This window comes from Adiantum capillus-veneris, chromosome 27 (genome assembly GCF_014529385.1).
Source record: "Adiantum capillus-veneris isolate H3 chromosome 27, ASM1452938v2, whole genome shotgun sequence".
NCBI classification, from domain to species: domain Eukaryota; kingdom Viridiplantae; phylum Streptophyta; class Polypodiopsida; order Polypodiales; family Pteridaceae; genus Adiantum; species Adiantum capillus-veneris.
Genome location: NC_140957.1, coordinates 23650870 through 23668952, shown reverse-complemented (window position 1 = coordinate 23668952; position 18083 = coordinate 23650870). Strand labels below are relative to the sequence as shown.

The window sequence follows — 18083 nt, the reverse complement described above, 5'->3', positions numbered from 1 at the left end:
CATATAAGATATAAGAACTTTGTAAAATGTAAACTTTTGCAATAAGATAAGATCGTGAAGATTCCATGAAGCTTGAGTTGTGGGTTTTTACCAAGGTTGAATTGGAGGATGAGTGTAGCCTTGAGCAGAGGTCCCAAAGGTGAGCCAAATAGAAGGCCAATTTTTTTTTTCCCCAACATCTCAATTAAAATAGAAACCTATCATTTCAATCTCCTTTTTGAGAAGGATGTGATGTGGGGAAAAGTGCTTGCCTAGTTGTAACTCATAACTTTTTGGACATGAAGCTTTTGTATGTGGGATGATTTCATGGAAGCAAAAGGGTAATGGAGACCATGCTATCCATGTGAGTTTTGACATTGCAAGTAGTCATGGCTTAGGAACTTGACAAAAACTTGTTGTCTTTGATCTTCTTGAGTTTCTCATCACAGTATCCAACTCTTGTTGGCTTGCTCAATGAGTTGTGACTTGCGAGATTTGAGTAGATTTCATAAACCCCAAGTGCTTGTGTTGATTTCACTTTGACTACATGCGACAAACGAAGCTGAAGCATGCACAACTTTCTTGGAACTTGTTTGCTTACACCACTGCATTGGAGCCACTGGCTACCATGATGGGGTTGAAAGTAGATCCTCTTTTGGAGAGAGAGAGAGAGAGAGAGAGAGAGAGAGAGAAGGGGGTTGTTAAAGAGTTGGTAAGTGGAGAGGTTTTTAAGAGAGGGATCAAAGAGCAAAATGGTGAGATAATGGAAGCAACATGATTAGATCTTCAAAGAGGTGGGAGGCAACTTTCACGAAATGCAAAGTATCCAGAGGAGAGGAGAGGGGTGGGGGGTGTTTAAGAGCAATATTGCACGGGCAAGCTTTACTCTATCCAAACATCTTCCTTGGCACTATAGTTTTAGCATCCTCTTGTGGAAAACTTTATCCTAGTGAGCTTGTCTCCTCGACAAACTTGAATTTTTTGTCGAACATCCAACCTTTATTTAAACGCGTAAACCGTTAGCACTTGTTGGGTTTTGGGTTTTACCAGTGAGATTAAAGTTTGCAATTTGGAAAAAAAGTAGATTTTTAATTCCAATTCTTTTCGATCTAGGAACAAAAATATTGTTTGGGAACACTAATTGGTATGAAGAGCCCATAGGACCTAGCTCTAAGAGAGGGGGGAGAGAGGGAGGAAGAGTATGCATGGGGGAGGGGGCGAGTCATGTGAGAAGTGAATGGAGGTCACATGGGGACAGTTGTGGAAGGGGAAGGGGACGCCAATGGGGGCCAATACACAATGGGTTGCTAACGAGAGGCATGAATGATCAAAGAGAGGATTTTGGCGGCGGGCAGTTTTGCACATGGCGCTCTCTGACGGCACAAGGGCGTAGCTAGCTGAAGCTGACCCCCTGGATTTCCTTCACACTCGGACTTTACCTTTTGACCGAGTGGGCCCTCCCTCTACTGCTTTTGACAACTTGCCAGTGACTGTGGGAAGCGTACCGAGCCCAAAGCGGCCGGCCGGCCATAGGCGGCCCCGATTCCCCGCCCCCCCTGATTCTCTTGCCACGTCCTGCCCATTTCGCCTTCGTGGCAGAATCTGACGTGGTTGTCCCATCCTAGGTGGCGTCGTCTCAGCTGATGACGTGGCCATTATCTGTGCTTCTGATGTCTCCTGACGTGGGCCCCCAACGTGAAGAGCAGCTTGTCGCCATGCGGTTTCTATCCTTGGTCGCCTGCTGATTGGACGCCACGTGAGCTGGCGTGACATTGTGGGCCCGCCAGGAGTGCCAGCCTGTCATCCTTTTACTTTCAACTTTTATTTGGTGGCGAAGTACTGCGAGTCTGCAAAGGAGGGAGAGGGGGGGGAGAGAGACTGTGTGTAGAGAGAGAGAGAGAGAGAGAGAGAGAGAGAGAGAGTAGTGATATGCAGTAGAGATACAGGGAGAAGAAAACCCTCTTCTATTATGTGCAGATCTGTTGTAGGAAGATCTGTGCTTATTGAAAAGTAGAGAGAGGAGGGCAGGGCTTACCATAGATATCCTCTCTCTCTCTCTCTCTCTCTCTCTCTCTCTGGTGCAGCCCTTCTCTTCTCTCTCTATTCATGACCTCAAGATACCTCGCATAAGCTTGTGCTGCAGTACCAGAACCATGGCTCCCTTCGTTGCAGAGATGATAGATGTGATGTTAATAGCATTTTTTATATTAACAGTATAAATACTAGCATGATATAGTCAGCCTGCAGAGCTTTTAAGGTGAGATATCAGGTGAATCAGATTCTGCATAGAGGCCCGTGCTTCAATATATGGGAGAGCAGCAGATGGGAGCAACAGCAGGAACTACGGCTCCCCAATCGCCAGCGACAGGAGGAGGAGGAGGAGGGGGGGGAGGCAGTGCTGGCGGGCCACCCGTGCATCAGTTTCGCGACACCACCTACACTAAGGTCTTTGTGGGCGGGCTGGCATGGGAGACGCAGAGGGAGACGATGCGGCGCCATTTCGAACAGTATGGGGAGATAGTGGAAGCCGTAGTCATCATGGACAAGAACACAGGGCGCTCAAAGGGCTATGGATTTGTGAGGGGCTATACTGTCTTGTCTGTTTGAGAGAGAGAGAGAGAGAGAGAGAGAGAGAGAGTATATTTTCTCACGTTTTAATATCATGTGTCTATTCAGGTGACCTTCCGTGATGCAGAAGGTGCAAGGAAAGCTTGCTTGGATGCAACGCCGGTCATCGACGGGAGGCGGGCCAACTGCAACCTGGCCTCGCTGGGCGCCCATCGCTCACGCCCAGCCACCCCCCTCCACGGTATGAACACGCACTCCCCTCCCATCTCCTCTCTTCTCCATTTCGTTTCAGCACGATCTCTCCTTACCTTGTGTTAAGAGCATCTTCCCACGGGCAGGGAAAGCGCAACTCCTGGCTATGAGAGACAAGGGAAATGGCGTTTTCTTTTCTTCCTACGGTTCAAAGAAATTTGACGCCCCCTTAAGCAATCGGCATAGCCAGTTAAGCTGTTTGCAATCTAAGAAATCTAATCAGAGCACTACCATATTGAAGTGTTAATTCTGCAGGTTGAGTTTTTCCATGATGTATTGCTTTCACCCAAGAGCACTTACACTGTCTCATGGATCGGTCGGTCGATCAGTCGATCGATCGATCGTACGCACGCCGTCATCTAGTGCTTTGCAATGTGTTTCCAGGCCACCAAGTAAAGAGCCCACATACATGTAAGATTAATAAGCATGAGAGATATTGATTCCTGTAGTACTCCAGCATCGAGGACCCTTATCGCCAGTTGGATAAGATCCCAACAAAGTGAGGTCTTCATGTAGACAAAGAAGACAACCGTGGTTGCACGTATTGAGTGGGTGACCTATGTAGGAAACATCATAAAGAACCAAACAGGTTCCTTGGTTCCTAGTGGCGAATGTTGAAACGTGGGCTCTCTGCCCCTTCAACTCCCCAGAAATTTGTACTCCGAGTTTTTCCTCGGAATTTGGTACAAGGAAGTGATGTTCATAGCTGCAGTGCTAGGGCCTATGCTCTTTGAAGGAGACTCATTTAAGATACTCCAATGGTTCCTTCAGTTTAGCTCCTATGTCCTCTCAAGAGATTAATCGTCTGCGAATGAATAGATTAGACAAACATGGCATAGTCGATTTGTACTCCTTGTCACCTAGCTACCATGTAGATACACAGGATTAGACGAATTGTGAAAAATGCAGGCCATTGCAAGTACTTTTTAGTTTTAGGGTTTAATCGACGATCATGATTTCACACAGACAATTTATTCTCTGATTTACGTATGCCTTTGAACAAGCAAGCATCATTTTTTAAGAGAAGCTGAAACACTCTCTTTATTAAACTCTTACCACTGAACCAGTTGATTGTTTTAGGAAATACCATAGAAGTGGCCAAGTCTTTATTTCGAGCTCTCCCTTTCCTTGATCATATTATTCTCTCTTGTTCTCTGGCTTCAGATTATAGGGGAATATTGAGTGCAGGATGTTTTACGGTTACAATTTCAATGTCGTAGGCATTGCTTGAATGGCTTAAGATTACACTATGATGCAGAAAATGTTCTGGTTTGAATTTATTTCTTTTCTTGGCAAGAAATCATGAATTGCTTTTGATGGCACAGATGAGTTTTTCCTCAAAACTACTCTTCTTGAATTGAAACAGATATCATTCATCCTAGGGAAAGGTCCCTTAAATCACATTTGCCATAAATTTATCCTCATTAAGTGGAGACTGATGATTGTGCAACCTCAAGTATAGGCTAGGATCGTGTTGGGAGCATGTCATATGGAACATCGGGTCTCCACATGCAGAACGTCCTACATTGACTTTGTCTCCACTAGCGTCATCTTGATCTCGCCTGAATTGTGGATCATAGTCTTGACACCCTCGTTTGCAAACCGTGCAGTGACGACACCTTACATGTGCTAGTTTAGTCCTCGTTTAGTTTGTCGGCAGTACTCTCTGTGATCGCGAAAGATATCAGACCTTGGAAATTTGGGACAAGTCTTAATTCAAAACTATCCTCTCAAAAGATCAAATGGACGCAATTTTTCATCAAATGGGTAGATTATAATTAAGGTTCAGTACTGTTGAACAAGATGCTCATAAGTTTTTCTTCCAGATCGTGTGAGAAAGGAAGTTATGTAGTTCCCAAATCCTTTCAACTAATTATTGCAGTTTGTAAACACAAAAATTCCTGATGCTAATTAGGAATGCAATAAATGCTTAGTAATCAAAGTGTCTTTACAAAACCAGAAATAACCAATGGAATTGGTCCACCAAGAAATCGGGAGACCGTGCTTTTGTTGTTGTGAACTGCTGATATGATGTTAATTAAATGATGATGTGAGTAATGCGGGTGATCCATCATTGTTTGATTGAGGTTATACAGGTAACCGCATGATGGGAGGGATGTCCCCGTATTCTGCAGGCGCCCATGGAGGTGGAGTTCCTACTTTCATGGGTAGTCCAGCCTACCCGCACCAGCCTTTTTACCCCAATTACCAAATCTATGGGTGAGACAGAAGCCTTGTAAAATTCAAGCATTAGTCCATGATATTAGGATCATAACTATTTTGGGCAGCTTGAATCTTTTCCAAGTGATACTTTTTGCTTGTGTTCAGGTTCTCCCCCTATTCTCAAGATTACGGATATCAGCAGGTAGGCTGTCTTTTTTTTTTTTTTATAGAGAGAGAGAGAGAGAGAGAGAGAGAGAGAGAGAGAGAGAGAGAGAGAGAGAGAGAGAGAACATGAGCAAATTGCAGGGCATGTTCAACCCCTATGGAGCTCCACAGTACCCAGCACATATGTATGCGGGCTCGACAATGTACAATCCCTATGGCAGCATGCAGACCTATATGCAACCTATGCAAGGCGGCACTGGTGGTATGGGGGGCACCCTGGGTAGTGGACCAGCAGGTGGGGGGCAAACCTATCCTTTCTCTACCTCCTCTCCTGGAGGCAGCAGCACAAATAGCAGTGGAAGCAGCTACCATGGTGGCGCAAGTGCTGCATCTCCTCTCAGCAATATGACTCATTATGGAGTTGTTCATTCGGGCGCAACGATTGCAAATATGCCTGGCGCAGCACCGCCATTGTTACCTACAGCTAGTATATACTCTCTCTCTCTCTCTCTCTCTCTCTCTCTCTCTCTCTCTCTCTCTCTCTCTCTCACACACACACACACACACACACACACACACACACATATAGACACACGCGCGCGCGCGCGTGCACGCACGCACACAAATATACACGTACATATATAGGTATTTAGTATATATACACACATAGATATATAGATATGCGCAAGCGCACACATTCTCTCTCTCTCTCTCTCTCTCTCTCTCTCTATATATATATATATATATATATATATATATATATATATATATATATATATATATAGATAGATATGTGTGTGTGTGTGTGTGTGGGAAAAGTGTGGGTTGTTGCTGGTGTTACTATCTTACACAAGCAAAAGTTTGACACATTTCTTTTCAATGCACTAGCATCAGCAGGGATGATAGCAGGTTCCTCTCCACCACTATTTGCGATACCATCGACAATTCAACAACAGTTAGCAGTGCCAAGCGTGATTGGGGAGCAACCATCAACTTGACGATGTTGTACTCGGTCAAATCAAAAATATCTATCATGGTCAATTGAGAGCAGTGATTGCTAATGCTGTAATGACAAGCCATCATCTCATGTCCCTTGCGAACGTGCGGTACCAACACAGTCTCTAATCCTCCTTGCTAAGATAATGTTCGTCGGCAAAGGTGATCCTTTAATCTCTCGAACGCCACATTCCGCTGTTTTGAGAGAGCCATTCAATGACATGAGACATGCTAAACTTGTTGCCAAAGTCCAATTAACCATAAACATTTGATAATAGAGGTTGTGGTTCTCACATTTTTATCCATGGAGAACCACCTCGAGAAAGGTAGCTGAGGGTGATTTGTAACACATTAATTGAAAGCCCTTGAAAATAGTCATGCGGTCTATTTATCAATTTCCACATGGTTAATGTGTTATGTTCCTAGTCCTATTTAATGTGTTATGTTACATTGATTTATAAGGCTTGAATGTTGTCTTCAATTGTGTCGGTGATATGTTCTTGTTAATCAAACGTAGTAACTTCTTCTTTGCTTTATTAATTAATAAACAAAGAACAGATATTAATGCCTTATGATCCACAACAAGGTTCTGACATTTTCCATGTGAGAAAGGAGCTCTTTTCTCTTGATTTTTCGCTAATAGGGTTCAACAAAGAGCTACTGCTCGAGTGGAATCGCATGTTGGCCTGAGGTACCACACCTAGCTAGGCATGCTCCCTCCCTCCCAACTGCTCATGATGATGTCAACGTCTGCAATGTGGGAATTATAATGAGAATTTGTCGAACTTATTGTGAGAGGGAGGGTGAGAGGTCATAATCTCATCATCAGAAAAGGGACATAAAAGCCTTGAGATAGGCTTAGTGACAGGTTGCTCTTAAGATTCACCTCCTTGGGGAGGCTCTTTTGACAGAGGTACGTGGAGCTTCATGTTTGGTCTTGTTCTAAAGTCTTTTCCCCGCCCCGCCCATTGTACTGATGAGTAAGTAGGTGTCTTTGGGTATGTCTTCTGCACCTAGCATATTTAAGTTCATCATCCTTGAGGAGGAACAAGAGACACACAACAAGATGGATAGCGTCATGGGTGTGCTGGAGTACATATTTGGTATGATAACGTTAGTGGAGATGTTGTAGCATAGCTGTGCCGTGTTTTAGGCTCATCTCACCTTCTCCGTGTGGCCAACACAACCACTGTTACACTACAAGCAGCCCACCATGATCAGCGGTTTACACTTGGACAAGTGGTAAGGCCACTGTCCTCTGCATTGACTGCCATAGTTCACCCAAATCCGTCTACTTTCTCATGGTTTCCTTTACAGATGGCCTCTACTCCTGCAAAGTTGGCTGAGGGTTAAGGCCGCCTAATTTCTGTGCAATGAATCGTTGGTGTCACTGGCATGGCCATTGCAACCTTTCCCCGCCCAAGTGTGACACCCCCCCTTTGTCAAAAGTATGCATGATGGAGCTTATGTTTATACTGTGCCTACCATGATCTATACCTTGCACTTACTTTTAAATATGAATTCAGACTATCGTCCCTCCGATGATCAGTGGAGATGAACGAACTGACGACGATGAGGATTGTGATGAAGAGAGTGGTCTCTTCACAATCACGGAGAAGTTCACTCTAAAGTGGGACATGTTCGATGAGACCATCTATCGTCTAGAGGTACAACCCGCCAGTAAGTGTTGTTTGTCAAGGGTTTTAAGGGAGTAGTCTTTGCCTCCTGTGCCACGTTACCGATTGTTACAACAATCAGCAGTTTATCAACCAATTTTGGACAGAGTCAACAATTTGGCTCTAGAGTTTTCTCAAAATGGATATGTCCTACACAAGTCACAATTTATGGTGTCCTTACAGATGCCAACAAGAGAGAACCAATGTGATTGTTGATGTTACCTCCCTTTGGGACAACTATATTGGTTAGCTTGAATAACAAATTTGAGCAACAATTGCATAATGTTGACTAGATAGACTTAAGAGAAAAAATGCTTTACACATGGGATGGCAACCATCATCTGATAGTATGGAACAAAGAGATTGAGCAAGGTATTGAGGGATTTCTAATGTCATATGTGGCGTTTCATAGCTCTCTTTCGCTCTTTATTGAATGCAATCTTGATCCCAAGTACCATTGTTGCGTGGAAGCTTCTCTCTTGCATGTCTCGAGCAAAAATGAAAGGAAAGTGCTCACAATTGTGGCCAGACTCAATGGGTTAGAACTTCTATAAATGAAGCCAGACCATGCGCCACTAAATGGACTTCAATGCTAGAATGAAAGACAAAGCATATGTATGCACTTCGTACATGGACATGCTTTGCATGGTTAGAGCAACGGGAACATCTAACATGGACACATTGCTACAAGGACTTGAGGACAAGGATCTCGGATGGCTACACACATAACCAAAGGCAGAGAGCAATAGATGTGGTGGCTTGCAATGCGATCGGTATAATGTGCCTCTTATCGTCCTCTCACAACTCTGTATCTAGAGAGATGGACGTTTTTTGAGGATGTTATTGAATGGGTTGGAAATTAGGAGACTCTTTTACCTTTTTATGAGAACTTTTGAAGACCATAGTGGAGCACTGATTGGGTGCATTTATGTCTATACTTGTTATTTTAAAAAATGGTTGGCACATGCCGGAGGATGTGCACATTTAGAGAAGGTGGATGTCATGCCGCTTTGCGGGCATAGTATGAAAAAGGAGGATTTGCAAGCATTTTCAAAATGTGCTAAACTTATCACTAATGCCAGAATCTGATATGATAGCAAGATTGACTGATATGTATGCTTATTGTGGGTGAAGATTGATGCCTACGGGCCAAGTTGTGTTGATGCTGCTAGAATGAAGTTTTATAGGCCAAAGTTGTAGTACTTTGAATGCTCTACAAGCCTTTCTTTACGGCTTGTCAATTGGAGTCGGATGAAAAAGTTATGGGCAATTTAGTATTTTTCAAGGGTCGGGTCTGCTATCTTTAGACCGGAGTTGGGATACATACTTAAGTGATCTATTTCAACTTGACAGGGTTCCCGATGATACCATCTAGCAGGCGCTAGAGTATGTACTTTACTATGCTCAAATTGGGCATTCGATGTTAAAGTTATGGCTGCTTCGGTTTTCTATGCAGTGTCAGATATCTATGGGCATGGAAGTTAATGTTGAATCAGTTAAGGTTGTGCTTTGCACTACTCTAGTTGATATTTGGGTAGAACAAGCTGAGGAGTTGCCTTGATACTAGCAATATGCAAAATGCAATGCATTTGTTGAAACAGAGACCGTGCTCAATAATGCTTCGTTTGATATGTATGCTAAGCGTGAAGCTTTTACAAAAGCTCAGACAATTCTTGAAGGGATTCCATCGAGAATGTCATTGCTTGTGATGCAATGATTGCCTAAAATATCCGACATGGCAGTGGAATTATGGATACTAGGGGGAGAAAATGTACTTAACAATGCTTTGGGCAATATGTATGTCAAGTGTGGTGCCATTACGAAAGCACAAAAAGTTCTTGATGAGAAATTTCTTGAAAATTTGGTCTCTTGGAACATGTCGATTGCAAGCTATGCCCAACCTACTTGTGGCAAGGTTTTTTGGGAATTTTAACCGAATGCAAAGGGAAGGCCTTTCGCCAACTATAATCACGTATACTTACATCTTGAAGGCAAGCGGCACCATCCAAGACACTAAACTGGACAACAAAAATCACGATGATATTATCATTTATTGGCTGCTGCAAATGGAATGTTTAGGAAGGCAATGCCTTGGTGCCAAATGTGGTGCCTTGATTGATGTGTATGCTCAATGGCCGCCCAAGGAGGCAATGTCCGCCCAAAGGGAGGCTGCCCGCCATAGAAATGGCTGCCCAATGGGGGGCTTAAGGCTGGAATGTGAACAAAGGGAAAAAAAAGATGGGGGCATGGCGTGAGACAGAGCAGCGAGAGCAGTGCAGGGAGATTAGACCTCACAACGGCCTGCACGAGGCTCAGATGAGGGCGAACATGAAGCGATTTACGACCAGGAGGCTATGGTGCATCATTTTGGCATCACCATCATCAAATTCTATGGAGTCGACATCATCAAGCGTGCTGACCACTAGCGATATTGCTAGTGGTAGGAAGAGGGGGCGCGGGGGGGGGATCATAAGAGGGAAGTTGTCAATAGCGCTCAGATTTTTTTTGGGGATCTCTCTCTTCATGCCGAAGCTTCCATAGCTCTCTCGGATATGCTCCATCGCTTAGAAGTTCTCTTTTTCTCCCCGCCACCCTTAAGAAGCCATAGCCATATCTCTCTTTCTTGGGAATTATATAGCCGTTATCTCCCTCTCACCGTCATAGCCGATCTCCCACCACCATAGCTCTCTCTCTCTCTCTCTCTCTCTCTCTCATGTTAAGTAACCAATTCGTTGATCTCACCGCCATAATCAAGTCTCCATTATTTGATCTCTCGGCATTAAAGGGCATCAGGGGAGCATTAAGAAGGATCTCAAGGGTATTAAGGAGAGGACAAAAGCAATAAGGAAGGAAACAAAGAGCAGAGTCTCAATTTTATTCTTTCTTGGGATTGGGTGAACATCTAAAGAAGGACGGTAAGCAGGGGAATCAGATGGGGATCATTTACAACAACATGGTCAAGTACAAAGATGCAGAAAAGGCTGAAAGATGAACAAGAATAGATAAAAACAAGGATTGAAATCGGCAATTGTTTCCTCGGATTTGGGATGGAATTTTGATAAAGTAAACAGAGTAAGGGTTTGGGCAAGCACAGGTACAAACCAGAGAATTCTAAAGCTTGGTACAAGACCCATCTGTGATCATTACGGGCTTGAGTGCATGCCGCCAACGACAGCTTGAGCATGCAATGGGCAAGAACTAACCTTATGATCGGTTGGAGGTCAAGGCAGTAGGAATTCAATGTATATGGATGGTAGTGCTTGGGATTTTGACATTACCTAGGGTTTTCTTTTAGAGTTTTGATGAATACCGAGGGTCAATTTCGACCATACTTTGTACATGGATTTGGAATTGAATAAAAGCAGGGTTGGGTCGCATTTGTGTTGTAAATTTATTGATGTTTCAATCTTGTTACCTCTTTCACTCTCTAGTCTCTCACAGCCAGAAGCCCGCTGCTTTTTAGAACCACGCTCTCCGACATTTTTTGGTGAACCTGACGCAAAATCAACCGGGGTGAGAGCTGGAGAAGATGGAGCCGCAACAAGGAGTGCATGAGATTTTACAAAAAACTTTCAAATATAAGCTTGACATACTTCTCTAAAGAGGTACAAACTACGTCGGATTTTAAAATTTTGATACAGATGATTGAAGCAATTTCAAGCATGGCAAGGGTACAAGCATCAAAGCAAAAGAAACTAGACAATGCTGTGGATGCGACGTTGGATGTTGTGTATGCCGAGTGCAATATGTTCGAGTGTTATGATCCGATGGGATACCTCTCATGTTACGAGATGGAGATGCGAGCACGTGAAGTTCCAGAGGAGCTTATGATGAGCTCGTTTGAGCGGTTGGTTATTCCAAGTTTGACTACACAATTTCAAGATCTTGCTAGAGAATATGCAGATTCTTGGGAGTATTTTAAAGAAGCGATTTTACATGCTAGTAATGAATATATGGCAAGGGAAATGGAATACGATGATGAGCAGGCACCAAACTACGAAGAATTTTGGAAACAGATTTGTGCAAAATTAGCAGGAGAGCAAGATGCTTTAGGAGATGGTACACAAATTGAAGGGCCAGAAATTGAAAGTAATGCAGAGTTACCTAAAGCTAATGGTTGTGCCATTAGCAACTCAGGTGAAGCTGTTAATGAAGATGTTGATTGTTCCATGATCAACTCACAAAGGGACACTATGCATGCGGACTATCTACAGGTATGTGATAAGTCTTTGAATCTGAAAGGAGATGCCTATCATGATATGAAAATTGCACACGATACCATGGATGTACCATCTGATGCCTATGAACAAGAGCATGAGCCTATGTCTATTGAGGAAGAAGTGTATGCAAATAGAGATGCTACTCAAGAGGATGAGGATGGCATCATTGATGCTTTCCTAAGTGACTTACATACATATGGTCCAACGTGTGATGATGCTTCTTCTGAGAGGAATGCCTATTCAAAGGGGGTGCATGTTTTACACAGGGAGGATGGGTTTCCAACATGCACATATATGCTCAAAGATGATCAAGTAGAGGAGGTATGCATAGACAAGTCTATATATGTGAGCGACGTGTCGAAGTTTACTAATTCGGAGAATGTTGTTTAGCTTCCATGCGTTGAAGTGGGAATGGAATACCAGCATACACATCAAAATCCTAAAACTAGAGGGGGTGAAGACAATGAGCCGGATCCTCATTCGAGGTGGCAAAGCAACCAATTTTTTTCAAAGAACGCTTGCTATATTTTTAAGAGGATATATTCAATATGGACTTTCTATTATAATCCTCTTTTTACTGATCGTGCTAGGGATCTTGTGTTTGCCGATAGAAGGGAGGAGTTTCTCCCGTGTGCATACCAAAAGACAAATTTTGTTCCCAGTTACCGACAAGGTCTGGATGTTTTCTCTTGCTTTGGGACAGGTTTCCATGTTTTGCAAAGAATAGAGGTGCTATGTTCTCAGCATAAAGCTTAAACTTGGTGGATCCAAAAATGTTGTAAAGAAGATGCAACATGGTTGCATGGAATTGGGCCCAAGGTATGATGTTAAGTTGTGCAAAGCTTGCGGAATGTGTATACCTTATGGGTTTTTGCAGTTGGCTATGTCAAAAGAGTATTATGATGCTCCATTGTTGGGTCAATTTCTTATTATTCCATTTGATCCAGGAGGGCAAGACATGGCTATGTGCCATGTAAGATGATGTAAGGGGTTTACATGTTCCTTTATTCTAGATGGGTCTACACTCATGACAGTTGTCGAAGCATGCTTATAGTGGAGCACTGATTGGGTGCATTTATGTCTATACTTGTTATTTTAGAAAATGGTTGACACATGCCAAAGGATGTGCACGTTCAGAGGGGGTGGATGTTGTGCCGCTTTGCGGGCATGGTATGAAAAAGGAGGATATGCAAGCATTTTCAAAATGTGCCAAACTTATCACTAATGCCAGAATCTGATATGATAGTAGGATTGACTGATATGTATGCTTATTGTGGGTGAAGATTGATGCCTACGGGCCAAGCTGTGATGACGCTACTACCAAAATTGTAGGGGAGAAATTATACTTAACAATGCTTTGGGCAATATGTATGTCAAGTGTGGTGCCATTACGAAAGCACAAAATGTTCTTGATGAGAAATTTTTTGAAAATGTGGGCTCTTGGAACACGTCGATTGCAAGCTATGCCCAACTTGGTTGTGGCAAGGTTTTTGTGGGAATTTTAATCGAATGCGAAGGGAAGGCCTTTCGCCAAATATAATCACCTATACTTACATTTTGAAGGCAAGCGGCACCATCCAAGACACTAAACTGGACAACAAAAATCACGAAGATATTATCATTTATTGGCTACTGCAAATGGAATGTTTAGGAAGGCAATGCCTTGGTGCCAAATATGGTGCCTTGATTGACGTGTATGCTCAATGGCCACCCGAGAAGGCAATGGCCGCCCGCCATACAAATGGCCGCCCGATGGGGGCTTAAGATTGGAATGTGAACAAAGGGAAAAAAAAGATGGGGCATGGCGTGAGACAGAGCAGTAAGAGCTGTGCAGGGAGATTAGAGCTCACAACGACCTGCACGAGGCTCATATGAGCGCGAGCATGAAGCGATTTACGACCAAGAGGCTATGGTGCATCATTTTGGCATCACGGACACATCAAATTTTGCGAAGTCGACATTCAAGATGCCATGTCATCAAGAGATGCTTCCCGTGCTGATCACTAGTGATATCGCTAGTGGTAGGAAGGGGGGGGGGGGGGGATCATAAGAGGGAAGTTGTCAATAGCCCTCAGATTTCTTTTTGGGATCTCTCTCTTCATGCCGAAGCTTCCATGTAGGAGTTACAACATTCCCGATTTATCAAAATAATAAGTGTTTTTACAATAAAGGCTCCAAAAAATGTTATCCGAGTTAGCTTGCTGCTAACATTCCCCCCCTCCTCGACTGTGTCGTCTCTTGACACAGCTTCATGGACTGAAGTAGTCTTCAAGTTGACAGGTGGCAAGGCGGTCTTTAAGTGCATGTAGGGCTTTTTCATATCTGTTTTGTCTTTCTTTGTCAGGGACTTGCAAAAACTGCATGGTGACTTTGTTTTTAAGTTCAATGGCTGAATAGCCAACAAAGCTTGATGTGAGGTTACTAATCATTGGCCCAAAGATCTTTGTCCGCCATGTGAAGAATCCTGTATAGAATGCCTCTTCAAATGCCAACATATTGCTTGATGGCAAAAACATACATCTGGAGTAGAAGCCGTAGAGGACTTCTTTTGAAGGCTATCCACTCAAATCGTAGCATAGACCTTTGTTGCCTTCTAGGGAAGACATCTATGGTGCACCGGCTTGTTCAGGATCATGAAATGTTTGAATGCATGTAAGCAACATTCTGTAGATTTTACAAAGCATTGCACATGAGAGGCCAGGGAGGCTCAAGAAGTTCATAGCACCCGTTAGGGTTTTCACCATGTATTCTTCCATTGCTAGTCCTTGCTCAGGAGCTGGTAGTCTTGGGTAATTTAGCCATGTTGGCCTCTTCTTATTCAATGCATTGTGTGCCTTCCATGTCCTTACCCTTAGTAAAGGATATAATGTAGGGTCCTTCTGTATAGCTGCAGGTGCTCTTGTGAACAGAATTAGGTATCTAGAGTTCTTGTTCAACCAGTTCTTTCTCCAATTGGGGTGGATATCATCTGAGCCTTCTGCCTACATATCATTGTAAAGTCTTTCCTTAACCTACAGTAGCTCCACCTTTATCAATGGGTAGGAGGGCAGTGATTGTTGATGCCATTGAGCATTGATTTGGTTGGGAGTGAGCTGAGTTACATTTACTGAGTGGAGAACTCTCAACTCCCAATCCATTGCTGCTTTCCATTCAACATCTGCTTCTTGGACAATCTACTCTTTTCGTGTATTTTCCTCAGCTTTAGAAAGCTGGACCATTGGCATTTGCTCGGTTTCAATGACTGGTACTTGAAAATCTGATTCTTCTACTAGCCCTTCTGACGGCTGTGTTTCCATATCAGTAAAAGAGATTAATGGTATGTCTATGGTTGGCTGTTCAGAGGTTCTTGCCTCCTCCTGAGTTTCTATATGTCCCTCTCTTAGCAGTCGATTGACTCTCTTCAATTCATCTATTTCCTTGAGCAATTGCTCTTCTCTTTGTATCCGCATCAATGCAAGGTCTCATATTTGTGTTTGTTCCAGCTTCGGCTCAAGTTCAAGGTCTTTGTTCCTCTTTTCTAAAGTCTTATAGGCTTGATCTGTTCCCTTGATTAAGGCTACAATGGGGTTTCCTCTTATCTGTCTTAGAAATTCTGCTTGATCATTGATTCGTTGCTCGGAGTATTGCATGGAGGCATTAGCTACATCTAAATGCACTTGGATCTTTTGTACTGACAGAGTAGTGGTTAAAATTTCATTGGTTACTTATGTGAGTTGTTGATCTTTGCTTTTTCAAGCATCAGATAACTTTGTCAGGAGCTCTCCTAGCTCTTCCATTTCTTTCTGTTGTTTCTCCCTGGCAATCTGGTGTTATTTTGATTCATTTTTTAGCTCTTTAATCTGCCTTTGAAGATCTTCAATGATGTTCATTCTATCGTCTAGCTCTCCTTGTAGAGCATCAATGACTTGTTTCAACTCTTTGCCTTGGCACTGCGGCTAAGTGCTGTTGTTCTCATCTTGTCTATCATCAGCTGTATTTGCTTTACATACTCATTTACCTACACATGATGACTTCATCATTGGTTTTCCAGTCTTCAAGTTCTACCTGGGGTTGTTTAGAGGTTTCTGTCGTTTTGGTTTGTGGCTCGTTTGTTGGTGCAATGGTTTCTGCTTGTGCCCGTGCTTCTTCTTGAGGCTTTGCAGGTCTAACCGCTTCTCTTGAGGCTTTGTGGATGCCTCAACTGTTTTTGCTTGAGCTGTTGTAGAGGAAGGTTCTGCTTCAATTGTTTTGGCTTCCTTGGGTTGTTCAAAACTAGCTTCTTCATGTTGCTCAGGTTCTTTTTCCTTTGCTACGTCGTCTTCATTAGATTTATCTGTTGGTGAAGGCCTTGGACTCCGCATGGGCTGATTTGCTTGTTCCGTAGTTGGTGAAGAGGGTCTTGGAAACATCTCTCCTTGATCAGGATGTGACTCGCTTTGTTATGCACCTTTCGCTTGTCTTTGCTGCTCATCCGCTTCTTCCGTTGCTTTTCTTTGAGCTTCTAGAGCTTCAAGGTTGAGCTGAAATGAATTATGTGTTCTGATCTGGGGTTGGCGGCATGTTTTTGGTCATTACAATAGCATGATATTCTATTCTTGTTAGCACTTCTGGAGTGCCCAGATATGAGATCTTTTCCTCTTTCTTCGTGTCCTTTAGCGTTGTAAGCATGTACTGCGTGTGATCTATTGCTTGCCTGGTTGTCGACTTCAATACTTGAGTGAAAGTAGTCGCAACTGCATGGTTTGGAGTTGTGTACCGTGGCGGTCTCTTTGAGAGAAAGTGAAAATGTTGATGGTAGAGGCGAGCTAGATCCTCCACTTGCCTTTGGATGAGATCAGAAAATGTGGTAGCAACAGTATCCTTGGTAAAAGTACCTGCTGTCTTTCTATCCTTGGCCCACATTGTCATTCCTTTTGTTGGCAGCTTCAGTGCCTCGGCCACTATATCTTTAGTGATCACCACTTCAACCTTTTTCCCCCATTGATCCGTGATTTGGGCCGATCCATCTTCTTTGATCGTGGATAGCAATTCATATGCTTTTTGGAAATCCACTCCGCATGGTTCCTGGTCATAGAAATCTCAAAGCCCTAGTCTTTTGTTGGCTTCTTTGGTGTCTGGCTTTGCAGCTACATCATAAACCTCCTTAGGTAGAATTTGCAATTCTATCCGATGTCCTTCTTCACTCTTGAATCTGCCAGTGAAGACTGTGGTGTTGTTTTCTTCGAGCTGCTCTTTAGACAAGTAGGTTGCCTTTGCCATTTTTACTGAGCTTGGATCTAACTGGTACGGTGGCAGATCTTGCAGCTTATCTTTCTAAGACACCCTTTTCCTAGTGTGGGCTCATTTGAGTGCACTGGGTGGAAATGTTGTCAGATTTAGGCTTTTAGACTCTGAAACAGTAGATATAAAGAGATTTTGAGTTTTTGAGTTCCAAACTTGCTCAAACTTGATTAGTGGGCTTGGGACATCATGTTCTTTGGTCCTATAGGGTCAAAGTTGCAAATTGCATTCATTTTGGTAAAAAAGTAAATAATCGCGATTATTAATTTTGTCATCAATTTGTACATTTTTTGCTGCAACCTGGTTCTAGGCATGATGTAGAGTGTGCGTGTGAGATACGGGATGATTTGGAACAAAAAATATAACAGTTCACTCAAAAATTGGATTGAAAAGACTTTGGTACGTTTTTTGACAAATTCAGAGTTTTTCTTGATCATTTTGGCTCATACTTGACATGTGGCTTGTAATAGATGTGTACAAGTGTGATAGGTGAAGTGAAGAGATTGATTTCAAGCCAAAGAAGCACAAAAAGTAAATAATCACGATTATCTACAGTAGTCACTTTTTTTGTAAGAATTGACAATTTGATGACCTAAACATCTTTAATACATCTAAAACAAGTCCTAAAATGAATTTGGTAAAGTTCGGTCGTACTGGCATCACTTCGTGCTCTTGTCGGCTCTGAAATCATCGATTTTTGTGACTACTTGGCATGTAGAGTTGGTTAGTCACTTTTGAAGCTATGGACTTGTCCGCTACATAGTCCTGATACTACTGATCCAATTTTGGCCCATTCGGAGTCAGT

The 18083-nt window shown here is 43.0% G+C and overlaps 1 protein-coding gene across 1 annotated transcript; it reads left to right on the top strand.

Moving 5' to 3' along the window:
• Positions 1–1871: 1871 nt before the first annotated feature.
• Positions 1872–6518, top strand: LOC147421642 (uncharacterized). Its single transcript, XM_086502932.1, has 6 exons — positions 1872–2556; positions 2656–2788; positions 4896–5019; positions 5128–5164; positions 5269–5614; positions 6016–6518. Exons 1-6 carry the CDS (start codon positions 2287–2289, stop codon positions 6123–6125), a joined length of 1020 nt encoding a protein of 339 aa, XP_086359058.1. The 5' UTR covers positions 1872–2286; the 3' UTR covers positions 6126–6518.
• Positions 6519–18083: the final 11565 nt, after the last annotated feature.